We start from the raw sequence: 26,289 nt of genomic DNA, 5'->3' as shown, positions 1-26,289 counted from the left end.
CGTAGCTATTAAAAATATACATTTAAATAAAATATTTATGTAGTACCTATATGATATACACATATGCAAAGCAAGCAAAACTGTACTATAAATTGCATTTAGTTCTAGGTTTAACGTTAAGTTCTAAATTAAATTTAGATTTAGTCAAAGTTTTGCAAAAAATCAACAATAGCTCTCGACTTAATATTGCTCAAAATCGAAAAACGTACTCTCTCAGCTATTGTGTAAATATTTCGAAACGTATTCCAATCAAAAGAATGAAGCAAAACCTGACTACAGACGAAATTCCACGATCCATTGAGAACAGAAAACCGATAAGAGACCGAGACACAGGCCAAGTAAAACTTTTTAGCTAAATTTATTTTTTAAAACGATGATAACGAGAACCCATAGTTATAGAGAAACGATATATACATATGGAAAAATAGCAACTATTTTTAACTGGTGACGGTGCAATTTTTAATTAACATTTAACATAGCAAAAACAGGAAAACGAATCCAATCAAGCAACAAACACAGGCAGGTCAAGACCCTATCCCGAAAACAATCCTATAACTAGTGTTTATGTACGTTTTATAACCGCTATATATGGCCTACAATACATTATTATGGCTGCCTATATGTTTTAAATTGTTGATTTATATATTTAGCTAAATATAGGTTTCCCATTTCTCAATTGTAAAACTCTCAAAACACAAATAATAGATAACACGAAACTGAATGTAAGCCAACCACTATTATGAATTTTTCTTTGATTATTATTTTTGTTTGTTTAGAGACTTTTTAAATTTTATAAATAAAAAATGACAAATTTAAGAGAAAATCAATGCGAAACGTGTTTTAATCTTGGGTTGAAGGTGGTTCTCAATTTTAAGATGATCCAATTGGTTTAATTTTCCACATAAATAAATATCACTTTGGCTTACTGATAAAGTAAAAATCATTTTTTTATTTTCACATGACCGGCACGGTGCAAACCACAGAAAAATCGCGTTGTCAGATTAAAACTACGGAAACTAGCATAGCATAACGGAGCATTGGATTAGATGGATCCACCTATTACTCGTAAATGTTTACTGTTCCTTGGTTTCTCGCAGACGACGGACGGCGGAGCGCACGGAGGCGGCGGCGGTGGTGGAGTACACCCAGGCGCCACCGGCGACGGTGCGCTTGCATCGCTTGCAGGACCAGATTCCAACGACGGCGCGCTTCATCGAGTCCTGTGATAAAGATAAACAAAAGCATTAACAGGGTTTTTCATAAAAATTAATATACACTCTAGGGTGGTTAGATTCAAGTGCCCAAAAAAGAATGGTTTACTGTCATTTATGAAATCAAATAACATTTAGCATATTAAAGACAAGAGCTATCTCAGTTACATTGCATTCTTGGCATCTCTTTAGACATGTCCAATGATAAGTTGTTTCGTAGACGTATCACTTTTTTTGGCGTACACACAAAACGAACCACCCTAATGTGAATTTCTGGCCCAAACTTACCTTGCCGCAGAAAGAGCAAGTGTACTTGCTGTGCTGCGTGATTTCCATCTTCTTGACCATCTTACGCAGGGAGGCACCATAACGGGTACCATATTTACCAACGATTCCAACCTTCTTGGTGCGCTTGGCCTGTCAATAATAGAGGGTTAAAAAAGTGGTTAGCTCGCATTTCACACTGGAATATATGTAGGACGTCCGTACCATTTTGCTGTTGTTGTCGATGTGTCAAACACAGGAAGGATGCTCCAGCAATAATCTGCGCACGTGAAATAAAATAAACGATAAATAAAATTTAAAAAAAAAACGTGGAGCATAAATTTGTACACTTACTCGCCGGAAACGAGAAATCGAAAAGAAGGAATAATGTGACCAGCTGGAACAAATATCGACGGTTAATACCGGCAACTATCGATTATTTTCCCTGTTTGCACGAACACGAAAAAATTTTTAGCTAGTTCTTGAACCTAAAGTTATCGAGAATTTGAATTGATCTCACAAATTTATTTGATATATGTAAATAAATATTAACCACCTGTTTTTTTTATATTTAATTTCAAATTTTAGTTAATTTTTTTTACAATTTGTAAAATACTAGATTTTTAGAAAATGCTTTTTCGTTTTCATCAAGTGTGGTTCAAAATTTAAAACCAGCTTGACTTCATTTAAAAAAACTCCTTCCCAACACACAAAATATAAAATACTAGAGGGCCTGTGTCCGCTTCGCTGGTCAACACAATTTAACATCATAAAAGTCAATATTGCAACATTTTTCAAATATATGGAAGTATAGAAAGATGGTGATTTAACACTTTTCCAGTTTGACTTTTCCACTTGCGCAGCACAATCCAGCCGTTTCTCTTTTAAACTTTAACGCACTGCAATATCGGTATATAGTCGCCATTGGTCCAATATCTAAATTTTCAGTATCACTGTAGTTCGCAGTGGGGTCATATTGGAATGCCAAGCGATTGAATGATGCCAATGATCTCCATGTGCTCATTTGTCTTTCTTCGCTTAAGTTTTGTGAATATACTGGCTGCTGGCTTGGATGTCTGCAGCCAATGTTTGCACGTCGTCCTCTAAGCATTTTGGACTATGGACAGAGTGGTGAATTTATCCTCAAATGCACGATCCACATAATTTTCACAGTTCAACTTAAATTGAATAAAAATTCTTTTTTTCACAATTTCACAGTGAACACAAAAATTGAGTTAAAATGCTATGGGAGCGTGTTTGTCAGTGTGATGAGGTAGCAACTCACTTTATATGCGACAATATTGCAATTTTCTTACGGATCCCTAATTTTTTTCAAAATAAATTATAGCCTATTTAACTCCACGATAATATAGCTTTCTATCGGCGAAAGAATTTTTTAAATCGGACCAGTAGTTCCGGAGCCTATTCCCTGCAAACAAACAAACAAACAAACAAACAAACAAATTTTACCTCTTTATAATATTAGTATAGACAACACATTTAATAACTATTTTTGTCTTTTATTTGCCATTAAAACTCCACTGAAACGACCAAAATGTTATGGTGTTATTCTCACTTGGTTAGCTAGATCTACAAAAACTACGTAGATTTTGTAAAATTGTATTTCTCTTATGATTTTTCGTATTCTTATAAAGGACGTACTAGTATGCCATAAGCCTTAGACCGAATAAATACGTAACTCGAAATTAACTTATAGGAAAATTTATACACATCGTTGCCAAAGAAAGGACAAAAGGGCGCCTTCGTAATTTAACAAAATTATTTAAAGAACCAAATAAAATTGCAATTAAGCTCGACAGCCTAGCCTTAAAACCAATATTGAAAACAATGAAATTTTGCGAGAACCAAAATCTTAGACATCGTCTTGCCGACTTTTGCGTGCAATCTAAGTGTTAATAATAAGTATACGCAATGGTTAACGACGATCGAGGACCTCACTTTGGCGTTCGAGTGGCGGCGCTGATCTTCTGCTTCTCGGCCTCGCTGAACTCCAGGATGCTTTCGATGGCCTGTAGATGTCCTTGGGAGTTCTCCTTGTCCGTCAGGAAGTAGAAGATAGCGCTCTTCAGGAATTGCAGCGTCACCTCCGGATCCACATGGGTGCGATTCTTCTGGGCATCCAGCAGGCGGCGATATATGGTCTAAATTGTGGTTGTTATATTGTACATTTTTACATAAATCAGGTTAGTTGTGTGGAAAGAGAGAAAAAGTGCAAGAAGAGGTAGAAGATTAGTCAGAATCTAAAAGTCGAAACTCATAATCGAAAGTGGTGTTAGTCGTTGAAATCAAATGTATTTACAGAAGGTTCGCTTTTAACTTGGTAGTGCTATGCCATATGAACATTTAGGTTATAATGTTATGTATGTAACACTGAATAATTTTGGGAACGGTTATGGTTTTTTGGTTGGGCTTTAATTGGAAGACAACTTGAGATGAACCGCATGCTAAATGGATCTTAGATAGAGAGATTAGCATTTAGTGTAACTGGTACCCTCGAATCGAGGGCTCAACTAGCCGGGAGTGTTGTGTGTGAATGATGTTGAACATACCTCTAGTTGTTACCTCTACAAAACGGTTTTGTTCGGAAACAACAAGTACTTACAAAACAGAACCAATGTGTAAATTATCAAAACGTTTATAAGAGATCTCGAAGTTATAGTTTATAGTTTATAGTTTCGCTCGGAACCCAAAAACCTTACCCAGGCCCATGAGCGCGAATGCGGATGAAAATGCTGGTTAGTCTCGAGGGGTGAGGTGAGGTGTGGGATTTCTGGATGGTAAGACCCAATGTTCGATATAGCCAATGTGCGTGATCAAATCATAAATGCAACTAAAAACTTTTTTTGCTTCTTTTCAATAATTTTACCATAATAAATCAAAAGTTAGTTGGGTAGATTGTATTGGGGGGAAATTTGTTGTTAGGGATATTACAAACCTTACGCGCGCCAAGTACCCACAAAGAAATCGCCTCTTTTGCAGTAAGGAGAGCATTATTACTGCCGCACTCTCTCATTCTGCACTCTGATGCCTACAAAAATAGTTTCGTTTTTGGTTGTTTTACGACAGAAATATTTGAAATTTAGAAAGAGTTTTTGCTTTTTTCGGTAAAGTAAATGAAAATATAGAGTTCAACCAAAGAGAAATACAGAGAGAGAGCTAAGGTTAAAATCCAGCATGCGATTGAAACGTTTCGGAATTGAAAAATGAACGAAAGTGAGTCAACTGTATACTTGGCTACATGCATGCACTTGCTTGTTTGCCACACTCCGCTCTACGTGACTGTACTTAAGGCTACTCAAACTCGCAACGCAATGAAAATGAAACAAATCAAACGAATTGAAAGTAAACGTTGTTGCATTTAATGTAAGTTGAATGTGTTTGTAATCTTGCTAGTAATAGTTATGCAAAATGATCTTAACAGCTAGAAACGAAATAAAATGAACAAATGTCGCTTGTGTTTGGATATCATTGTGAATAATTAATTGGCGGGCATTTCAATTAAGTGCCGCTTTTCCAGCCAGGCAAAGTCAGCCCAATTGAAGTGCCACGCCCACAAGCAAATGGAGACATAAAGGTGAAGCGAATGCGTGTTGTTCTTGTTTTTGTTTTTTTGTTCTTGTCGCGTTGTGTTCTTGTTGTTCTTGTGACGGTGTCGAGCTGAGATGCCTCACGATGCAACAAAATGCAACACACAAAACAAAACCGAAAATAGGATGAGGAATATATTGAAGAATCTTACGCGTATGTTCTCCAATTCGTCCTGCGTGCTCTGCAGCTGGTGCAGCAGCTCGTTGATCGACACCTTGCTCTCCGGCTGACGCTGTGCCAATTCCAAAGCCTGAAGATAACAATATAACTCAAAAATAAATTAAAGTACTTATTTATGTAGCTCGAATCCCACCTGATCTGCTCTAGAAAGGCGCTCCGCCTCCTGTCCCTGCTGGTACATGTGCAGGTACATCTTGTTCTGCTTCTCCTCGTGCTCGATGAGCTTGCGCTGCAGGTCCTCCAGCTGCTTCTCCAGCTCCCGGATGCGCTGCTTGGCCTGCTCGTAGTCGGGCACCATGTCCGAGTAGCGGGTGTTGCACTCGGCCAGCTTCTGGAGCAGCGCCTCCACCTTGTCGTTGTGCGATCGCTTCAGATCGCTGCTGGCGCTGTCCTGGCTGCGGATGAGCTCCTCGATCCGGTGCTCGTACATGCGTATCAGTTCCTGGCGCTGCAGCTCGTAGTTCTCCAGATTGCTGGCCACATCACCCCCACCGCAGGCCACATCGGGTTCTCCATCCGGCGTGGCCGTGCCACAGGCCTCGCTCTGCGTCTGCGAGTCCTTCGAGTGCACCGACGACATGGTTAAATCCTCGAAGTGGCCGGAATCCGCGTACGAGCTCTGCATCTCCGCCGACATCTGCATGGCCTGCAGCTGCTGGTGCTGCAGCGAGTTATTCGCCTGATTCGGCTGGCGACTCTGGTGGCGCGGACTGCCCTTGGCATTGGCCTCGTCCACCATGTCCACGATGGGCGACACGTCCTGCGAGGTCTTCAGCTCCGCCTCGCGCACGGTGACCGCATCCGAGGACGCCGATCGCTCCTCCGGCGAACTGAGCGACGCCTTGAAGAGGCGCAGCTCCACCACTTCGCGGGTGAGCCGCAGTATCTCCGTGTCCTTCTGCTCGAGATCCTGACGAGCGATGCACAGCAGCTCCTTGAGGCGACGGATCTGCCGCTGGGCCCGCTGCGTCGGCGTGAGATAGTCGGGTCCCACCTGACCCGCGTAGTTCGAGCAGTGCACCACGTACTTCATCTTGCGTCCACTGAATGTGGTTCCGTTTCTGTGGGAAGGAAAGGATTGCTATTTAAAACAATATGTCCATTTAATTAAAACTAATTTAATTAAGTTATTTGTATTAAAAGAGGAAATACTAAATTCAGTTTGAAACACAATTATCATTTCTATTTTTTTAGTTTTTGTTTGACTAATGTAGCTTTTAATTTAGAAAGTAATTAACTCTGTTCAAAGAATTTCTAGCTTTTTTGATTAAGGTAAGCTTTACTTGTTTGCTACTACTTAGTTAGCTTAATATTGTATATTTTCCCAATAACCAATTTAATTAAAATCCTAGCTGATGAACTCATCTCTTCAATCTAAGGACCACATACCTGGCCACGTAGGGGTGCTCGCAGGACATCGTGGAGCGTCCCGAGGTGGTGGTGGCGAACGAGTACATCGAGTCTAGATCATCGTCCAGATAGGTGCTGGGCGAATCCGGAGTGACTGGCGGAGTCCTGGGCGAAACCTTGGATTCGTGGAGGGTGGACAGTTTCCCAGTGGCCTTGACGCAGTTTCCCTGGCGGATGCACGTGTGTTGTTGTGGCTGTGTTTGTGGTGTCTCTACTGTGGATTCAAGTTTGGCTGCGTTTGCTTCTCCGTTTGCCGGCGTTTGCGGAGTCCTGGGAGTCCTGGGCGACGACTCCTTGATGCTGGCTGGCGCCTTGGAGGTGCCACTGCTGCTGCTGATGTCACTGCCGCCGTTCAACTTGAGAGACTGCAAGATCGGAGATGGAAGATGGAAGATCGGAGACTGGGATTAGCAACAAACTATCTCTCGCCGTTGTGGTGGCTGCCCCTCGATCGCTTAATCATTTTCTGATTTTTTTACACTCTTGTTTCACTCTTTAGCTATTTTCTAATTTTGTTGCGTGGTCGCTGCTCAGTCGTGCGTGAATTTTTTTTTTTTGAGTTTTTCGCAAAAAAAAAAAAACAACAATAAAAACAAGAAATAGCGGCGTGAAATGCAGGGTAAACCAATTCGCATTTGCAACGCCCCTAAAAGCAATTTGTTGCCATAGATTTAACAAAACATTGTTGTCGGTTTGTATTCGCATTCGCTTTGGTTACTTTCATTGCGGTGCTCTCTAAAATCCCCTCCCTTTTTCGGCTCCTCCGACTCAGCAGCATTTTTGTGGTCAATTAAGTGGCCATTAGTCTGGGTCCAAGGGGGTATTTAGCATTTCGCATTTAGCCAGTTAACCGCTGGGCTTAAGACAAACTAACCAACTGACTTAAATCGCAGCTGCGTCGATTAAATCATTAAATTCAGCAAATTAAACACAAATTTCTCCAATTTACTTGGAGGAAAGTAAACAAAGAACTTTAAAACTAGAGCAAAATAATTTAACTTTTTCTGCGAAAGCTGTTAATTAATATTAATTTTCACACTTATTATAAATATTGTAGAAGAGTTCTTAAGTTATTTTAGTTTTTTATCTGCAGCTAAAATAATATACTCAGCTGTTCTGAAATACATATCCTCCTTTTTTGGGGAATCGTCAAAATTATATTTCCAACACTTGGTTAAAACTCTTAAAATTTTAAAATGTTCACTTGCCATGCCGCCACTTTATTGTTTAACACTACAAATTGAAAATAGAAAAATATCTAAAGTGTGTAGGTTATGATTGTGAATGCAAATAAAGTCTGATTGAAGCATTGTTTACTTAAATAGCAAACTCTATAACTTCACTTCCAGGATATTTATCAGTAAATTAGATAATAAGGCTAATTAGTTACCCATTAAGTACTTCACCCTTTTAGTAGTAATATAACCCCACAGCGAAGTTCATTGACTTGCGCTGCATTGATTCTTTTGTTGTCCCCGATGTGAAGTGATTTAGGAACCAGTGGCCCACTTGTTTCCCCTTTTTCTGCCACACTGACCAACTCATCAATTGGCTGACTGGAAACGATCCGTTGTCAGCGATTGGCTTAAATGGAAAACAGCATGGTAAAATGGTATCTGGACAAATCTGTTTAACTGCCTTTTGCATTCCCTCCATTCTTTACAAGCTTTCGTGTACACGTTCATTTCATAATCAGTAATGAGTTTCTTGCTCTATTTAATTGCCCAAGTTCTCGGGAATACTTCACGGCATTTCTGGAATGGCTGGCGGCGAAACTGTTTACGCACGGCTAAACAATGGTCAAAACCTGACTTGGTAAGGGAAACATAAAAAAATAGGCGAGGAGATGGTCTTGTAAACGGGGCCAACACACTTTGCCACGTAATAACCAACCTACCAGCCAGTAGTAGTTACATTACGCACTTGAGCCGTCTTTAAAGCCATCGAAAAGTCACGTTCCAAGCATCTTACTTGGCTTGTACGGCGCTCAGGTGCCATCAATTAAGCCGCTGACTAAGAAAAATCAATGAATGTGATTCCATACGGCAGAAATGGGCAGACACAATGCAGGTAAAGAAAAAAAAAAGCGTCAGACCAAACTCACGTAATGGCCAATTCAGCCCACTTGGCTCTTGGCCAATTGGCAATGTTTTGGTCACGTGTTGGCAATCACTTTTCGCTGCTGTGGGAATGTTTGTTTTGAACGAATTTTTTTTTTTGGGTAAAACACAAAAGGACATCGAAATGTTTGCATACTTTTCAGGGTCGATAAGGATGGAAACAGAATAGTTTGGCCATGGATTTAAATTTAAAAATCAATAATATTTTATACTCCATAAAGCTAGCATTGGTTTATATAAAAACATTTAAAATATTTATAACAAATATTATGAAATTCCCTTTTAATGGAGTGTGAATTCGTTTGAAATTTGTTTTGTATCTCCAAGTTATGAAAGACGGTGGTTGCAATTATTTAAACTCAGGTGTGTTTTTATATAAAGTGCATAAATCATCCCTAATTGCTAAACCTGAAGTGACAGTAACTTTTTTGAAGCTCAAGGAGGTTGTGCGAATTAAGCCAAATCTCATTACACAAACTTGTAACTTGCTTTACTTGTGCTGCACATCTCTAGCTAGTTGATTAAAGAATAGTTGTGATCAACTAAAGTGTGATTTATCGAGGTTTTTAAGGAATTCGAGCCGCAGCAACTTTTTGATCCAACAACACAGCAACAGTGGAAGGATGGCTCAGGAAGGTCAGGATATGCCTACATTCAAGTGCGTGCTCGTCGGCGATGGCGGCACCGGAAAGACGACTTTCGTGAAGCGCCACATGACCGGCGAGTTCGAGAAGAAGTACGTGGCCACGCTCGGCGTGGAGGTGCATCCGCTGATCTTCCACACCAACCGGGGAGCCATGCGCTTCAACGTGTGGGACACCGCCGGCCAGGAGAAGTTCGGTGGCCTGCGCGACGGCTACTACATTCAGGGCCAGTGTGCGGTCATCATGTTCGATGTCACCTCGCGTGTCACCCACAAGAACGTGCCCAACTGGCATCGCGATCTGGTCCGCGTCTGCGACAACATACCGATCGTCCTCTGCGGCAACAAAGTGGACATCAAGGACCGCAAGGTTAAGGCGAAAAATATCGTCTTCCATCGGAAGAAGAACTTGCAGTATTACGACATTTCGGCCAAATCCAACTACAACTTCGAGAAGCCATTCCTTTGGCTGGCGCGCAAGCTGGTCGGCGATCCCAACCTGGAGTTCGTCGCCATGCCAGCCCTGCTGCCGCCGGAGGTCAAGATGGACAAGGACTGGCAGGTGCAGATCGAGCGGGACTTGCAGGAGGCACAGGCGACCGCCCTGCCCGACGAAGACGAGGACCTATAGCCTATTCCATAATCAAGTGAGAGGTAGAGAGAGATGGCCGCCTTGCAAACACCACCCACCACACACCACCAAAAAACACACATTTTTCCTCGTCCATTTCGGACGTAATTAGAACGTAAAGCGTTAAAAATCAATAACATTATGAATGAATAATGCAAAAAGGCCAACGAACTTCCACTTTTAATGATGGCTTAAAATACGTGGGTATCCAAGGCGCGTAATTACCATTTATGAGCCATGGCCCGCAGTTGTTGTCTTCAATTAAAATCGCTCGCACTATACTTAGTTCGGTTACTTGGGTACTTATAAAAAAAGCGAAAGAAAAACAGAGAAAAACAAAGCCAAAATGCACGCTTCAATTGTTTAAGCCAGAATGTTTAAAGTTTAAACAATATCAGAGAGCCGAACCGCAAATCTTGTGCACACGGTGAGTTAAAAAAATGAACTGAAACGCAAATCACTTGGCCAAGAAGAAAAGAGAGCGAAAAGGCGAAGAAGATACCATAAAAAGGTGGTGAAAAGAGAGGCGGAAAGAGCTGAAGGGGGGTCCCCCAAAAGCTGCGCACTTGCATTTCCTGTTCTCTCAACCCCCGCGAATAACAGAAAAACACAAACAAACCGAAAATCAGCTGTTTCCTAGGTACATTTTGGCAAACGGAACAAGCGGAAGTAGGAACGGAACAGCTGGTAAAAGAAAGGGTACGGGGGGAAGGGAATGGGGGAAGGTAAAGAGGGGCTGAGAAGGTGAACCGTGTGTAAGCTGTGTTTGTCTTCACCTTTCTTCTTTCTTTTCTTCCCTCTTTCCCCCATTTCTTTCTCTGGGGTCGAGCATTATGCAAACTCAGCTTTGGGTTTATTTTTTGTTCCCTTTGTGACGGTATATACATATATAGTATATCTGGTTTAATGATCGCTGTTGGCGGGAAGAGTACAAAGTGTAAGCTTCGTGTCATCACGACATCGACAAAGGTGCAAGTGGCAAAGTGACATTACAAAGCTAAATCAATTATAACTTTCCAGGAAACTTAAATCCATAATCTATCATTCGAAATGCAATACTTTTGTCAAGTTGCGAAATGGAAAAATTGGAAAACTTCATAGTTCGAAAAAAGTTATTTGTTAACTGATAACTGTATTTATTCAATAAGCCTTCGAAACAAGGACAAAAGGGCAAGTGGCCAATTTTATCAAGTCAAATCAACTACAGAAGGCAAAGACCCGACTTTCCTTGGTAAATAATTTACAAGTGAATAATAAACTACAAGCTCTGCGGTTTTCTTCTTTAATAACAAGCTTGTCAATCTTTTTTCAAATACCAAAACTTTTATTTGGCTAACCAACCTAAGCTATAGTACATTCACTTTCCTTACCATGAGCTAAGCCCACAAATTTTGACCTCATAGTGGGAGTGTACTGAAGACCGCTCCTGAATTCCAGGAAAACGCCTGGAGCGTTCCCCAGATAGTTTCGTAATATGCCTTGTACTTTCGACTACGAGTGCGTGTTACGTCCCTCCCACCCCCTCTAAAACCATTAACCCTCTGGCGGGGGTGGCTAGACTCGAGTACAAGTTACATAGGTCAGCAGCGGCAAGTGAAAATCAATAAGAAATACTCGAGCGGAAACACCTACAACTTACCAGATTGCGCGGCTTGCCGTTGGCCATGTTTGCCATGTTGTTGGCCACTTGCGGAGCATCCAACTCCTCAGCCAGGGACAGGCATTCGGTGGCGGAGCATAGTGCATGTTCCGCTTTTGCCTCCGCGGAAGCCTCCACTTCCGGTTCCTGCTCCGTTTTGTGGCCTAAATTACTCCAGCTGCGATTACGCCTCAAGTGAGCCGAGTGCGAGCGCGTTTTCTGACTGGCTGGGATCGCCGTGAGCTTGGCGCGGGAACTGAATCCGCCTCCGCCGGCTGGACAGTGCTCAGCCCGTAAACCAAGCTCGGATGGGTTCCCGCGCAGGCGCAGGGAGGCGGAACGCCGGAAATGGGCCGCAGAAGGATGTGGAATGCGAGTGGGCGTTGTGGATGCCGTGTGCGTATCCTCGGCAGGCTTCATATCCTTATCCTTGTCCTGCTCCTGCTTCCTTTGTATATCTATCGCCGGCAATGACGTATCCAGCTGCAGCGACGTCATCATCTCTGCACAGCGAAAAAAAACAGAAAGTTATAGAAGATTTATTTATTTATTAATTATTTATTCATTCATTATTTTTATCTTAAAAAAATTTTCTGTGTACCCAATAGAAAGTGAAATGTAGAAATATGTTAATAAAATGAACTGAATGCAAATTGAGCTCAAATCAATTTCTAATCATTGGTTGCACTTTCAAAATGTAAGCAATTTCCTAATTGAATGCCTCAGATAAACGACTTCATTATCTTAAACGCTCGTGGTGCAATTAAAACTTTCTTCAGCCCGCAATTAATAATTATGATCTTACTCCTTCCCGCTCGCCAGTGGTTGAGGTGATTTGCTGGGCAAATCCAAAATGAAAAGTGAAATTAAATCAGTTTCCCAGACATGCAACTCTCAATTTTTTGTTTTTTGTTTTTTCCCTGCAGATAATTACGAAATTTGTTTTTGAGATCTTTTTCGTTTGCGGTTTCTGCGGCGGTGTCGGTGGATCTGGCTGTTCTAGTTACAAACATTAACCCGATCTTAAAGGTCTTCGGGTTAGATGAGCTACAACACCTGCCCACTTGCATTTGACACCTTAGAAAGGCCACAAGCAATTCTGTTGAAATTTTTCCGGTGATATCAGCAATTAAATGTGATAACAGAAGCGGTATCTTGAATAAGCTTTCTATGACATATTAATGAGATTTAAATGGTTCAACTTTAGGCCTGGTTGTATTTTCTTGCTTTAAAAAAATGAAGATAATACATTAAAAGACCATTTATATTTACGAAATAAGTAAAGGTATCTCCGCACTTTGGTTTTATTTAAGTTTAAAGCCCATTTTATGTATTCAATCTCTTGTAATTGTCTCATTTCTTTAGTTAGACCCTCAAAACATTTCCCCTATACAGAATAACAAATGACTGAAACCAAAATAATTGTTTTACTCATCTGACCCTTATTATCTTCTCTTCTCTTCTCTGCCTCGTGTTGCCCTGCAACTTTTGGTAGCAATTAGAGCAACTATCATTGTAAAGTATTTCCGCTCATTTCTTTTAAACTCAAACAGCTCCAACAAAACGTTCGGTTTTGGAGGTTTTGGGTTGAGCTAGGCCGTAAAAGGTCAATTTCACAGCTGAACAAACGTGTTTTTCTCCTAGTCTCTTCCACTTTTAATATCGCCTTTATATTTTTCCATGTTTTTTTGTAACCAGATTGAGTGCATTCACGGCATTTCTTCGAACGGGATTGATTTAAACGTTGACAAGGTCAATGATAGTGTTTAAGATACTCCAGTCAGATGTGAAAATATTTAATCAATGGCGAAACCGAGCACGTTTCTTTTGTTTCGGTCTAAGTAAATACCAAGCAGCTGTCCAAGTAATTAAAGATGACGTTCACGACTACTTCACAGTACAAATTGTTTAAAGAGTTCACTAGCCTTCATATTATGATCGATGAAAACAAAATGTATTGAATTGCACTTTAAGAGAGAATATTAACACAATTATAGTTATTTTGTATGAGAATTTTGAATGGAACTTATTATTTTTGGTTTTGGGTGTACCCGTAAACACTCCCCCTGTAAAAAGCTCCCAAAAACCCCTCTCTCACTTATCAACAAAAACAATTTGTGGCCGTGTTTCGTTTGGTGATAAGAGCCCGACAACAACTTAACAAATCGACACAAAAACGTCGCTCTCAGCTGAAATTCGGCACCTTTTAGCTGTAAATATTAACAATTTTATTTAACTACCTGAAGTTAGCTACGCTTGCAGCAAATAACAGTATTATTTACCACCAATTAGTATGCAAATAATTGCAGAAATCTTTAGCAACTTGCAGAACACCGAGCGGCAAAATGTTAAACCAAGCGAAAAATATTTAACTTTAACAACTTTTTGTGGTGCGCGTGCTGAAGGCGAGCGACAAAATGCAACTGAAGCTGAAAAGCCGAGCGGCGAATGGAAAAGTCTGTTGGCAGATGGAAAAACTATTGTTCAATTACCAAAGCGAGACGGAAAATGGAGTAGTCCGAGTGTTGCAATCGGCTGGATTTTAAATCTTTGGATTTGGTCTTTGAATGGATGCTCGTCCCACCTATAATGGCATTTTAAACGAATTTTCGGGCGCCTGGGAATCTCGGAATCTCGATCTCCAAGAGCGAGGTGAAAGGCAAAAGCCGGCGCATCTGAAAAAGCAAAAGGTTTTTTGTGCAATTAATTGGCACAATAAAAAAAGGCGGCGGCTATGCATTGTACTTGCCCAAATTGTTTCGGTCTTGCCGGCGAAGACCTCATTTCCCATGGCATTTGACGGGCGGATGGTTGGTGCATTATAAATCTTGCGGTGTTCGGTCTTGCGGAAAGTCTTAGTTTTCCTCGGCTCAGCTAACTTGCAACCGCAGGCCACACTTATTGTTGCAAGTGAGCGATGGTATGCACGTTCGTTAGCATTTTGGCGTCCTGCGGGAAACTTTTTTTTGAGAAAAGCACTTCTACATCTAAAAATGTCTTGCATTTGGCGCCATATTTATATCGGTATTTATATTGATATCGATAAGCCGTGTTGAATGTGGCCAGTGTTGTTAACATAAACGCGAAAATAAGCTTATCGACAATTAATATCTTTTGTTTATTAAAATTACCGTTTGTGTACCATATATTTAAAATTAATTTATGTCATTTAAAATTTAGTTTTAATTAATTAAATATACGTATATAGGGCCACCATTTATTTAGCAGTCATATTCCAAAAACAGCTAAGTTTGGCGGTTAACCATCCAAATTAGCATTTCCCTCCTTCGATTAGTTTTCGATAGGCCGCCGGCAACACAACCCTGTTGCGAGTATTACTTGCAATTCTGCAAAATCAAACGAGACTGCTTTGTGTTTTTTGTTGCTGCTTTCGGCGAGGAACGAAAATTACACGTAAAACTTAAGGAAATCGGTAATATTCGCCCCTGAACACAGAGAGTCTACTTACCCCCGAGGTGAGCACTTTTATTAGTCAGCGTTTTTTGATTGTGTCTAATTGCAAAGTGTTTCCCTGGACAGCCGCTTAAAATGGATCGTCTGCTTCGTCTTGGAGGCGCCATGCCTCAGGCTGCCCCGCCCACAGATGCGCCCGTTGTGGATACCGCCGAACAGGTGTACATCTCGTCCTTGGCCCTGCTGAAGATGCTTAAGCACGGACGCGCCGGCGTGCCCATGGAAGTGATGGGTCTCATGTTGGGCGAATTTGTGGACGACTACACGGTGCAGGTCATTGATGTGTTCGCCATGCCCCAAACTGGAACTGGTGTTTCCGTCGAAGCAGTGGATCCCGTCTTCCAGGCCAAAATGTTGGACATGCTGAAGCAAACGGGTCGACCCGAAATGGTCGTTGGTTGGTATCACTCGCATCCTGGATTCGGCTGCTGGCTATCCGGCGTGGATATCAACACGCAGCAGTCCTTTGAAGCTCTCTCGGAGCGAGCTGTCGCCGTCGTCGTCGATCCCATTCAGTCCGTCAAGGGCAAGGTCGTGATCGATGCCTTCCGCCTGATCAATCCCAACATGTTGGTTTTGGGACAGGAACCGCGGCAAACCACCTCCAATCTGGGACATCTTCAAAAGCCCTCGGTCCAGGCCCTGATCCACGGACTGAACCGCCACTACTACTCAATTAGCATCAACTACCGCAAGAACGAGCTGGAGCAGAAGATGCTCCTTAATCTGCACAAAAAGTCTTGGAAGGACGGACTCACGTTGTCCGACTACAACGAACACTGCTCCATTAATGAGGATACTGTGGCCGAGATGCTCGACCTGGCCAAGAATTACAATAAGGTGGGTTATTACAATTGGTGATTCATTCAGTTGGTATGATTAGTGAAATGAGTAAAAAAAAACTCATTAAAATTATTTAAACGTTCTGGGCAATTCAAACTACTTTCTGTGCAAAGCTCTAATACGGGATTTCCTTTTTTCTTCGTTACAGTCTCTGGAGGACGAGGAGAAAATGACGCCCGAACAACTGGCGATCAAGAACGTGGGTAAACAGGACCCCAAGCGGCATTTGGAGGAGAAGGTGGACAAGGTTATGCAGAACAACATTGTGCAGTGCCTGGGCGCCATGCTGGACACAATAGTTTTTAAGTAATTTTGCATTTGCTCTCCTCAAACAAATTTCCCCTCATCCCACAAACCGCTAAGCTAATCGTATTACCAGATAAAAACGGCTTTTGTTTAGAGCAAAGTTTTACACAAAGAGAATTTTGTTTTGGAATGGTATGGGAATCGTCCCTGTTTTCAGGACGGCACCTTTTTTGTTTTTTGTTGCCGATTTGTTTAATCTAAGGAAAAGCTAGGGCCTTTTGGCAAGACTTAACTTGGTTTTTTGAAGTGCATACATTATTTATATTAATGTATCTATTAAAAAGTATATGTATACAAGGACATATATTTATGAGAATTTCCATATGTCCCATATGAACCTTAAACGAAGGAGAATCTCTCACGGCAAAGGGTCAGTTTCAGCTGGTTAATAGACAGAGGGATGACTACTCTGAGAAGCAAAGCCTGGATAACAAAGTGCGTTGTTTCTATAACATCTACATGACGTAATCACCCCTGTCGTTCTTTTGTTAATCCATTGTTATTAAAAGGTAGAACGTTTCTTCGAATCAGTGCATTGATTTCCTAAGTTTTTGGGCATACCTTTAACCATCATGATCGTGAACAAGTCCTAGTTTGAGAAGTATGTATTTTTAGTTATTAGATATATGGTAAATATGTATACCTTAGATAAAAACCTTTTAAATTCGAAACTTCATAAGTATACTATTTCAAAGAAAGTTACGAAAGGACAAATAAACATTATTAGTGGACTTCAAAAAAAGATTTCGATTTTATTTGAACATGTTAAGTTTGTATATTTGTTACTTATCGGTAAATAAAATTAGTGTTTAGAACTAAGCGGCGGCAGCTGCTGGTGAGGGCTTCCCCACCTCCACTCCTCCTTCCTCTTCAAAATACAGCTGTGCGTCGTTGTTTTTGCCGCCACTGTTTTTCCAATCCAAGATGGCGGATCTGGAAATTTAGGCCCTCTCGCCTCGGATACGTCTGGCCAGCTGGATGTCCTTAGGCATGATGGTGACGCGCTTGGCATGAATAGCGCACAGATTGGTGTCCTCGAACAGACCCACCAAGTATGCTTCGCTGGCCTCCTGTCAATGGCACATGAAATTATAGCACCATTATTACATGATTAGGTGAAATAGGAGGAAGGGGGTGCTCCAATTCTTACCTGAAGAGCTCCAATGGCAGCCGACTGGAAACGCAGATCGGTCTTGAAATCCTGAGCAATCTCACGTACTAAACGCTGGAAGGGCAGCTTGCGGATGAGCAGTTCAGTCGACTTTTGGTAACGACGGATCTCACGCAGGGCCACGGTACCAGGACGGTAGCGATGTGGCTTCTTAACGCCTCCCGTGGACGGTGCAGATTTACGGGCAGCTTTGGTGGCCAACTGCTTTCGGGGCGCCTTGCCTCCGGTTGATTTACGGGCTGTTTGCTTGGTACGGGCCATATTCTATAATTTGCTTACACGTTCTCGATATAATTGATTTACAATGGAATTGACAATTGACCGAACTGTACGAAATTTTCACGTCGAATGAATGGTGAAGGGGAGCAACGGGCGGTGGTTTACGCGCGGATTACGTAGTGTGGCCGTACTCAGTATGTGCATAGAGGGTACTCTTTTTATATGTTGCCAGCTGTTTAAAAAAAAAATCCAGCACTTAGATAGGTTTAAAAGTACGAAACGTTAAAATAAAATATTAAACATCCTTTTTTTTTTAAATAAATATTAAACTTTTTAAAGGAATAAAATCTATCTTATACATTAACATTTATTGTTCTTAGTTTAGGTATTGTCGATGACACAAACGATAACACATGATCGACTCAACTCTTGGCGGAAGTTTAAATTATAGCGGGACTTTCACTCACACTACATTTAAAGCTGCGATTTTGTAAGAATTAATCATTTTTTACCAAAAATGTCGGACTACCAGTTCGGAGTCTGTCCGTACGACCAGAATCACCGCATTATGCTGTTCCGGATGCCCAAGCACATTGTGAAGTGCGAGAAGAACTACCGCGGACCGCCGTTGAAGATTTGCAAATACAACGCCGCTCATCGCGTTCTGGACATGGAGGAGCACCTGAAGGAGTGTGATTATTATCAACGCAGCATCGACAACCAGGCTGTGCAGATAGCCCTGAGCACTCGTATTGCACCCATCCAGGAAGATGGTCATAGTGTCAACACACCACTTTAAAACCAGATCATATAATAACACGTACTTGTATACCTTATATATACCCCAGAAAAAAGCTTCTTGAAGAAGCGCCACATATTTTTCCTTTCATTGCAACCTTGCTATAATTAAAATATATTTACGGTGAGAATCTTAAACAAGAAAAGCAAAAGTTTTGGTATTTACAAGCCTGTTGCTCTCGCATTGCACAAAGCCTGGTGTCAAATACATTAGTCGTCTGGCGTTCAAAACATTTGCAGGCACTTTTCCACAACTATTTACAGCTTAAGATTAAGTCTAGGACTAGCTACAGCATTACACCATGTCGAGGTCCGATTCTGCCGCATCTTCATCGAGCAGCTTTCGTTTGTCTGTTGACTTGGCGGAGGCATCGCTTAAGTTAGTCAGCGGACGCACCTTACCTAGATTTACGACCGGACTTTGGGTGTAGAGATAGATGGCATAGGAAACCACCGCGATGGCCAGCGCGGTGTTCATGTAAATGGGTATGGAGAAGAGGAAGTAGCACAGGACCGCAGTGAATAGCAGCTCTAAGGCGCTCGCGAAGGTCTTTAGGATAGAGTTCATGTACTTCAGGAAGAAACTTGTTACAATTCCAATGGCCGCATTATTCACAATAATAATCAGGACACTGAAACGCATGATGCTGCCCAAATTATTCGGACTAAAGGCATCTAGCAGTTCGCCACGCAGCAGGAGTATGACGGCATTGCAGACAATCGAGTCTAGGTACATGAAGACATTCTGCACAAAGATATTAACATCAGCGCCCTTATCCTTCAATAGGTACTCGTTGTAGACGCCCGCCAGACAAGAGCAAATGGTCTGGGCCAGAATAAAGACGGCACTCAGACTGAAATCAAAGCCGGACATGTTCTTGCCATGAACCTGTGTATCGTCAATTGCTGTTCTATTAGGTGATTGCTGTTGCTGGATAGCAGCCGACTCGCTATCATCGTTCGCATCGCTGTAAAAACTTCCGAAATCGATCTGTTTCATCATACAACCCAGCGTCAGCAGTATGAGCGAAATCCATTGCCTCTGCGATAAATACTTTTTGAAGATAATTTGGAACAGTATGCCCGTGACAACGACACGCAACTGCAGAAGCAGATAGTAGGTGGTTGGATCGAAAGTAGCCAAGTTGACAAAGGCCAAGTTGTTGTACAGGCAGTACAGGAAGGCGGGCACCATGTACAAGCCCAGGACATTGCGATCCTTGTGTACATCTCGCACTAGGGAGCGTAGATTGTGGCTAAGAAGGGAAACCAAAGTTAAAAGAGAACGGGGAAGTGTTTTTGTATATACTAACTCTCGACAGTACAAGCAGGTGGAAACTATCAACTTAAATACTTCGGTGAGCAGCACAACCGTGACTGTGTTATAACCATAGGAGTTGTTCGATTCCTGGGATGCTGTGACAAATATTCCTGCAAAATACCATAATTAGGGTGCGGCTTTAGTTAAAATGGGAGTTCCGAGAGAGCAACACCTACCCTGCCCTATAAATAGGGACATATACAACAGGAAGATCACAAATGTGAGCTTGGTCGGAAACAATTCACGCCAGTTGGTCGACATATCTGCGGTCTTTGAATTGCCAGCGTTGCGTCGCTAATGAGAACCAAGACTAAACCTCGCCCACTCACAAACGCGGCTCTGGCCCACTGGTAGCTACTATCAGTTCCGCTGGTTCGTGACAAGCGCGCCACTTTTTCGGTCTTGTTGGAAATGGAATATCTTTCAGTCGTTTTTCGCCTCTGATAAACAAAAGTTGTATATTGGGCCCTTTTTTTATCGCTCGGCCGACAGCTGATTCGAGAACGGTGTTGCTAAGCGGTCTATAGTGCTGAAAAACGAAAAACACCTACTGCAGCCAAGTTCACGTCGCTGGGTCTTTTCGCTTACAATTCGTCAACATGGCAAATCGCGCAAATCGTCATGCTGCCCGCACAGAGGAGTCGGACAACACCATAAACTATGTCCAATGTGACGGACTGGTGAGTACTGCTCCTGGTCCAAGGATCGCTCGGAGGTTTGGGCAGTAAAGTCCGTTCGGCAGCCGGTAAAGCTGGTGCCACGCGCTGGCCCAAAAATTTGCTTACTTTGTGCTTGTGTGTGTGAGGACATGGGCGTGTGTTGAAGGGGTGCTAGGGTTTGGTAATCCTCTATGAAATTTCAAATTATAATATGTATATATTTACCAACAATATTCAGAAAATCTTTTATTTCTTTGATTTCTTTTTAATTAACTATTGAACTATTTAACTTAAAGAAGTTCTCCCACGCCCTTGAGCATGAGCATGACAAAAGACAATTGTCGCTAAGTGATTCAGCCAATAATTAAGAAAAATCTTTTCCGCAGGCTGTCATGAAAATGGTGAAGCACTGTCACGAGGAGTCGAGCAACATGGATCTCGCACAGGGCGCCCTGCTCGGTCTGGTGGTGGACAAGTGCCTGGAAATCACCAACTGCTTCCCGTTCCCCAAGAGCGGCGATGAGACCATGGACGAGGAGATGTACCAGCTGACCGTGATGCGCCGCCTGCGTCGCGTCAACGTAGACCATCTGCATGTGGGCTGGTACCAGAGCTCCGATGTGGGCAACAGTCTGTCGCTGGCTCTCCTGGAATCGCAGTACCACTACCAGACCAGCATTGAGGAGTCCGTCGTCGTGGTGTACGACACGCAGAAGTCCTCGCGAGGATTCCTCTGCCTGAAGGCCTACCGCCTCACTCCTCAAGCCATCCAGATGTACAAGGATGGCGACTTCACGCCCGAGGCATTCCGCACCCTGAAGGTAGGCTACGAGAGCCTCTTCGCTGAGATCCCCATCGTGATTAAGAACTCGCCGCTGACCAACATCATGATGAGCGAGTTGAACGAGCTGCTGCCCGAGGACAAGGGACACAACTTCCTGGATCTTGGCACCGCCACCGTGTTGGAAAACCAAATGCGCAGCCTGATTGAGCGCGTCGATGACCTGTATCAGGAGGCTATACGCTATAACAAGTACCAGCAGGTTGTCTTCAAGCAGGATACGGTAAGGAACTTTTTTGTTTTGATTTAAAATTAAAGATATGCTATATATGTGGGTCAACGTTCGAAAATAAGAATTTGTATCCTGCTTTATCTGATTTTAAATATGCAATTCTCAATCTGCTATCTTTTTTTAGGAGAAGCATCGTGCTCTGGCTAAATTGGCCGCTGAGAACGCCGTACGCACCTCGAAGGGCGAACCCACGGTGCCCGAAGAGGAGGTGATCAAGCAGTTCCGCCCCATGCCCGTGCCCGCCCGACTGACGGCCACCATTACCTCCGGACAGATCAACACTCATGCCCAGCACATCGCCCAATTCTGCTCCCAGTCGCTGGCCAAGCTCTTCATCACCGAATCACTGCAGAACGCCAAGGAATCAAAAGAAATCAAGTAGACTAGCTAATGTTAAACGTTTTTTAATCTGAGGCAACATCCATACTTCACAAACATAGCATCTACGCACACTGATGGCAAAAATAAATTACAACAGAATAGAGTGTGCTTGGAAGCGAAATACCAGCTGACTGTTCTCTTTATTGTGTTTTCCATGGGATGTGAAAACAATTTCCATTTGTAAACCGCCCCCAAAAAAACAACCACCCAGTATCCAGTACCGGCGATGGTCTTGCGCACATTGATTGTTTAGTTTCAGTTTTCCGAGAGACTTTCCGGGGGAGTGTTGCAGCCGCTGACGACATCAACGCACTTTTCACACATCACGGCAGGCAGCTGCTTTTTTCCCTTCGGTTTATTCTTTTTCGCTTCTCGTTTTGCTAACCCGCTTAAAATTGGCAGAAAACCAATTACTTACTCAATGGCAAAATGCTGTCCTACGATCTCAACGAACGCCTGCTGACTGCGGTGCAGAGTGGCGACTTTGAGCAGGCCCTGGGATGCATCATGCAAGGTGCCCAGGCCTCGTATGTATCGCCCACTTGCGGACGCACAGCCGTGGGCACGGCGGCCATCCTGGGCGACGCCGAGCTGCTGGAGCTCCTGGTGCAATCCTGTGAGGATCCCGAGCTGGATGTCTTCCATCAGAGTAAGTTTCCACCGGCTCAAAAAAATTGTTCGTAAAGAATATTTCCGGAGCCGTGAATTAAATTAAGTCAGCTTTCGGTGAAGAACATTACGCGAAATTAAATTCAATTGTAGCGACAAGACAAAAAGATATTTTAGGCATTGACTTAAATGTGATCATAACTTTAAAAAAATTACTAAATTTATAAGAGCTGTTTTTACTAGGTGGAAAACACAAATCGATGAGCGACCGGAAAGGGCTCTTTAGCGAATTATTTGAGAAAAAAAATTACAATTTAATTTGAATTGATTTGAAACTTATTCTAACTTGTGTTACTGATCAAGGTATTTAATTGGTATAAGCCTACGTTTTTTTGAATTTAAGAAACATTTAAGAAATATGTATATATGTATTTTTAAATAAAATTTTTGTTTTTGTGTAGCCATTGACCCATATTTGCTCCAAACAAACCCATTTGGGCTCTTCAGAAAATCTAGGCGGCACAGAATGCAAACGCAGAGAAAATTTAATGGAGAAGGTCTGAGAGCCAAAAACCGGTTATCGGTGGGAGTTGGCCATTGATAAGAGTGGAAATTAACAAAGAGAGATCAGTTCCAGTGGGCAGTATACCTTTATGTTCTATGTGGCATGCACTTCGAGTTGACGCTCTTTACACAAAGTAACAATAACATTTAATAAGCTTTAGGCAAATGAATAAGAAATCTCGTTAACAAACTAAGTAAAGTTCGTTACATTTTTAAAATTTCAGCTCACACGGATAGTTTGGAGATCGAACGAACGCCCGAAGGTATGGAGAAACTTGAGTGGGTGGATGAGTTCGAAAGTTGTTCGGAAAATGGAGGAGGAGGCGGAGGAGAGGATAGCCAGTTATATCAGTATTACGCTAAAACCTTCGAGAATACCGGAGAGTTCATATCCCAGTGCTGTGTCACGTGTCGGGAACAGGATCCCCACCTCTACGACGCGGATTTGGCCACACCCTTGCACTATGCCGCCTGTTGGGGACACGAGGAATGTGTTCGCATCCTGCTGGAGCACAGTGCTCCCATCAACGTGGTCAACAGCGAAGGATACTCGCCCCTTCATGTGGGAGCGGGTTTCGCCGGGGTCACCAAGCTCCTAATCAAGCACGGTGCTTTGGTTAACGCCAAAACCTTGAGTGATGGCAAGACCGCTCTTCATTTGGCCATCGAGAGCAAGTCCTGCGAGTCCGCTCAGTTGCTACTTCAAACCAATATCAACATCAATGACACGGACGATGAGGGTGAAACCCCATTGATGACGGCCATTGCCTGCAGTCTCGTGGATCTGGCTCAGGAACTGGTGGAACGAGGAGCTCGTATCAACCTGCAGGATAAGCAAAATCACACAGCATTGCAGTACGCGGTAAGGGGTCGTCATGGCAAGTTGGCCAAGTTGCTCCTGGAGCGCGGAGCCCGTCGACTGGCCTCACAACACCTTCTGCACCTTGCCGTGGAATACAACGATCTAGAGATGGTGGAACTTCTGCTGCAGTACGGCGAGAGTTTAACAGTGCGAAATGATGATAACCACACGCCCATCATGCAGGCTATCCATCTTCAGCGACCCGAAATGCTGGAGTACCTCCTGAGTGTCGCGGAGGAGCACCAAAAGCTGGGCCTATATTCAGATGTACAGAATGAGGGATTGGTTTTATTTGCTGTGCAGCAGATCGTCGATGTAAAGGAGTTTGGCAGTATCCTCCGGGTTTTGCTCGCCAAGTTGCCTAGTGCCCGGAAGGATTTGTATGGCTCTTGCGCTCCCACGATTGTTTGCGGCTTGATCTATTGCCAAACTCCGTTGTCGAGGGCTATCAACCTGCATCGTCTGGATCTGGCCGAGTTTCTCATCCACGAGGGCTGTAATTTAGCGCAGATTTGCCGAGAGCATGTTGTTAACGAGCTGAGATCCAATTGCTCGGCATCTAGTTTAGCCTTTGCGAGATTGCTCTGTAAGTTCGGATTGAACTTGACTTTATTTTTAGTAGAATTTGCCAAATAATATATTTAATATCCACAGGTAACGCTGGCTTCCTGTTCCCACACAAGCATCGAGCTCCACCCAAGGATTGGCCACCAGCTCGCCTGGAATTCGAGCTGGAAATGTCCTTGTTCGGCACCCAACCACGTTCCCTGCAATCCATCGCTCGTCTGGCGATCCGTCAACGCCTCCTGAAGTCCCTCCGAATGCGGCCCGAGCTACAGCAGAAGTATCTCGCAACCCAGGAACGCTCCTCGCTGGGCAGGATCATAGATGAGTTTGCCATACCCGCCACACTGAAGCTCTACCTCAGCCACTTTGCCGAGCTTCCCCTGGTGAGGGGAATGGAACCGGTCCGGATACCTGTTATTAAATGCGCCGAGTCTTGGGATTGATTGCGCTTTAGGAATTTATTCAGATTATATAGGTTTTATATATATGGTTATATGCAGCATATAGTTTTTGTAAATTGGCGATGAGTGTGTAGGAGAGGGTTGTGTTAAATATGTGTTAAGACTTTATAGTATTATTCTTAATTTTGCAACACCAGATTGATTAACACCTTCTTTACACGACTCTAATGTGATATTAACATTCTTATATTGTATTACAAATTTAGAACAGATTTCACACACAAATGTTCGTGATTTTTAAAACGCCAGGGCACAGAATTTTTGTTCTTATCTAATTTACTTTCACATTTTATGTTTACTAGGCATGTATATAGTCTATATAGATGAATTATAAGATGTACCACTAGGTTATTTGACTACGCCAACATTAAGGTTACTTTTCCATATACAAACGATCTCTCACACAATGCAAAACTAACGAAGGACATATGCAATTTTTAAAAAAGAATTTTACAACGATTTCAGGTGCAATTTTATAGAAAACGTGTTGACAGATTAAATAAACAAAATAAAGTTTTAACGGAAAACATTTTTGTTCTTAAACTATACAATACATTTATGCTGAACGGTTGGGAAATGACAACCCCTTTTAGGGCTTCAGCAGAAGCTTGAAGTCATCGTTCGCGTTCTCCATTATGTATTCAAATGCAATTTTATCCTTTTTGTCCTTAACCAGCTTGAGTGCCGGTTCCTTTTGCAGCAGAAAGCGACATACCTCCAGGTGGCCACGCATCGCTGCCCGATGCAAGGCACTCTGCCCGCACTCGTCCTGCAGCAGGAGATTCGCCTTGTGCTCCGCCAGTAGCTTAACAATCTCCAAGTGACCTAAAAAAGGCATACTCTGTAAGAATTTATACCTCATATTTTAATGATTGTTGCTTACCCATCATGGCTGCCCGATGCAGGGATGTAGCTCCCGCCTTGGTCACAGCATTCACGTCCACCTTGCCCTCCTCGAGGAGCAACTTGCAGATTGGCTCGTTTCCGTTGCGGGCCGCATAATGCAAAGCCGTATAGTCGCAGTCATCGCGAGCCATGGACTGGCCCTTCTTAATGAATTCCCTCACACGTTCCACTTCGTTATAAATAGCTAATGTTCAAAGAATCGAAATTCTTGCTTAAGTCACTGTTCAAAGGAGAAGAAAGATTTCTTACCTGCATTCCAGATGCCGCGATCAAAGTCCATGTCGCTGAGCGTCTGCTGGGCCGGTTGCGTCTGCTTGTGGCACTTGCAGTTGTCCGCGCTATGGAGATCCATTTTGAGCCTGCTGATT

General features: G+C 42.8%; 10 protein-coding genes across 19 annotated transcripts; 5 read left to right on the top strand and 5 right to left on the bottom strand.

Moving 5' to 3' along the window:
- Window positions 1-922: 922 nt before the first annotated feature.
- Window positions 923-1,833, bottom strand: LOC108089896 (60S ribosomal protein L37a). The gene is made up of 3 exons (XM_017188370.2): window positions 1,701-1,833; window positions 1,500-1,628; window positions 923-1,220 (listed from the first exon to the last, which is right to left on the bottom strand). Exons 1-3 carry the CDS (start codon window positions 1,701-1,703, stop codon window positions 1,074-1,076), a joined length of 279 nt encoding a protein of 92 aa, XP_017043859.1. The 5' UTR covers window positions 1,704-1,833; the 3' UTR covers window positions 923-1,073.
- Window positions 1,834-3,079: 1,246 nt separating this feature from the next.
- On the bottom strand, window positions 3,080-14,115 carry LOC108089886 (protein Hook homolog 1). Of its 9 annotated transcripts, XM_017188349.2 has the most exons (8): window positions 13,948-14,115; window positions 11,708-12,210; window positions 6,654-7,039; window positions 5,398-6,325; window positions 5,236-5,334; window positions 4,432-4,524; window positions 3,435-3,637; window positions 3,080-3,381 (listed from the first exon to the last, which is right to left on the bottom strand). In XM_017188349.2, the coding sequence occupies exons 2-8, from the start codon at window positions 12,206-12,208 to the stop codon at window positions 3,303-3,305; spliced, it is 2,289 nt and encodes a 762-aa protein (XP_017043838.1). In that variant the 5' UTR covers window positions 12,209-12,210; window positions 13,948-14,115; the 3' UTR covers window positions 3,080-3,302. The 9 variants fall into 9 exon arrangements, with proteins under 9 accessions (XP_017043838.1, XP_017043839.1, XP_017043840.1 ...); XM_017188350.2 differs by having other exon boundaries at window positions 3,080-3,637; XM_017188351.2 differs by lacking the exon at window positions 4,432-4,524.
- Window positions 8,720-10,174, top strand: LOC108089889 (GTP-binding nuclear protein Ran-like). The gene has a single exon (XM_017188359.2). It carries the CDS (start codon window positions 9,418-9,420, stop codon window positions 10,066-10,068), a length of 651 nt encoding a protein of 216 aa, XP_017043848.1. The 5' UTR covers window positions 8,720-9,417; the 3' UTR covers window positions 10,069-10,174.
- Window positions 14,116-15,017: 902 nt separating the features above from the next.
- LOC108089888 (26S proteasome non-ATPase regulatory subunit 14) lies at window positions 15,018-16,442 on the top strand. Its single transcript, XM_017188358.2, has 3 exons — window positions 15,018-15,183; window positions 15,248-16,021; window positions 16,173-16,442. Exons 2-3 carry the CDS (start codon window positions 15,257-15,259, stop codon window positions 16,332-16,334), a joined length of 927 nt encoding a protein of 308 aa, XP_017043847.1. The 5' UTR covers window positions 15,018-15,183; window positions 15,248-15,256; the 3' UTR covers window positions 16,335-16,442.
- A 615-nt stretch (window positions 16,443-17,057) lies between these two features.
- LOC108089890 (histone H3.3A) lies at window positions 17,058-17,890 on the bottom strand. The gene is made up of 2 exons (XM_017188360.2): window positions 17,481-17,890; window positions 17,058-17,400 (listed from the first exon to the last, which is right to left on the bottom strand). Exons 1-2 carry the CDS (start codon window positions 17,760-17,762, stop codon window positions 17,272-17,274), a joined length of 411 nt encoding a protein of 136 aa, XP_017043849.1. The 5' UTR covers window positions 17,763-17,890; the 3' UTR covers window positions 17,058-17,271.
- A 268-nt stretch (window positions 17,891-18,158) lies between these two features.
- Window positions 18,159-18,665, top strand: LOC108089867 (gametocyte-specific factor 1). The gene has a single exon (XM_017188315.2). The coding sequence runs from the start codon at window positions 18,238-18,240 to the stop codon at window positions 18,517-18,519; it is 282 nt and encodes a 93-aa protein (XP_017043804.1). The 5' UTR covers window positions 18,159-18,237; the 3' UTR covers window positions 18,520-18,665.
- LOC108089858 (UDP-galactose transporter senju) lies at window positions 18,598-20,286 on the bottom strand. The gene is made up of 3 exons (XM_017188304.2): window positions 20,016-20,286; window positions 19,832-19,949; window positions 18,598-19,774 (listed from the first exon to the last, which is right to left on the bottom strand). Exons 1-3 carry the CDS (start codon window positions 20,098-20,100, stop codon window positions 18,814-18,816), a joined length of 1,164 nt encoding a protein of 387 aa, XP_017043793.1. The 5' UTR covers window positions 20,101-20,286; the 3' UTR covers window positions 18,598-18,813.
- Window positions 20,287-20,383: 97 nt separating this feature from the next.
- LOC108089861 (eukaryotic translation initiation factor 3 subunit H) lies at window positions 20,384-22,073 on the top strand. The gene is made up of 3 exons (XM_017188307.1): window positions 20,384-20,519; window positions 20,885-21,562; window positions 21,696-22,073. The coding sequence occupies exons 1-3, from the start codon at window positions 20,439-20,441 to the stop codon at window positions 21,951-21,953; spliced, it is 1,017 nt and encodes a 338-aa protein (XP_017043796.1). The 5' UTR covers window positions 20,384-20,438; the 3' UTR covers window positions 21,954-22,073.
- Window positions 22,074-22,184: 111 nt separating this feature from the next.
- Window positions 22,185-25,537, top strand: LOC108089857 (alpha-latrotoxin-Lt1a). 2 transcript variants are annotated; one of them, XM_017188302.2, is made up of 3 exons: window positions 22,185-22,601; window positions 23,350-24,573; window positions 24,642-25,537. In XM_017188302.2, the coding sequence occupies exons 1-3, from the start codon at window positions 22,382-22,384 to the stop codon at window positions 24,995-24,997; spliced, it is 1,800 nt and encodes a 599-aa protein (XP_017043791.1). In that variant the 5' UTR covers window positions 22,185-22,381; the 3' UTR covers window positions 24,998-25,537. The 2 variants fall into 2 exon arrangements, with proteins under 2 accessions (XP_017043791.1, XP_017043792.1); XM_017188303.2 differs by lacking the exon at window positions 22,185-22,601 and adding an exon at window positions 23,199-23,259.
- On the bottom strand, window positions 24,988-26,281 carry LOC108089864 (ankyrin repeat domain-containing protein 39). Its single transcript, XM_017188312.2, has 3 exons — window positions 26,171-26,281; window positions 25,899-26,105; window positions 24,988-25,840 (listed from the first exon to the last, which is right to left on the bottom strand). The coding sequence occupies exons 1-3, from the start codon at window positions 26,271-26,273 to the stop codon at window positions 25,605-25,607; spliced, it is 546 nt and encodes a 181-aa protein (XP_017043801.1). The 5' UTR covers window positions 26,274-26,281; the 3' UTR covers window positions 24,988-25,604.
- Between the last annotated feature and the right edge of the window lie 8 nt (window positions 26,282-26,289).

Source organism: Drosophila ficusphila, unplaced genomic scaffold (assembly GCF_018152265.1).
Source record: "Drosophila ficusphila isolate 14025-0441.05 unplaced genomic scaffold, ASM1815226v1 contig_412, whole genome shotgun sequence".
Lineage (NCBI taxonomy): Eukaryota > Metazoa > Arthropoda > Insecta > Diptera > Drosophilidae > Drosophila > Drosophila ficusphila.
Note: the sequence above shows the minus strand (reverse complement) of the source record. Positions and strands in the feature narration are given on the sequence as shown.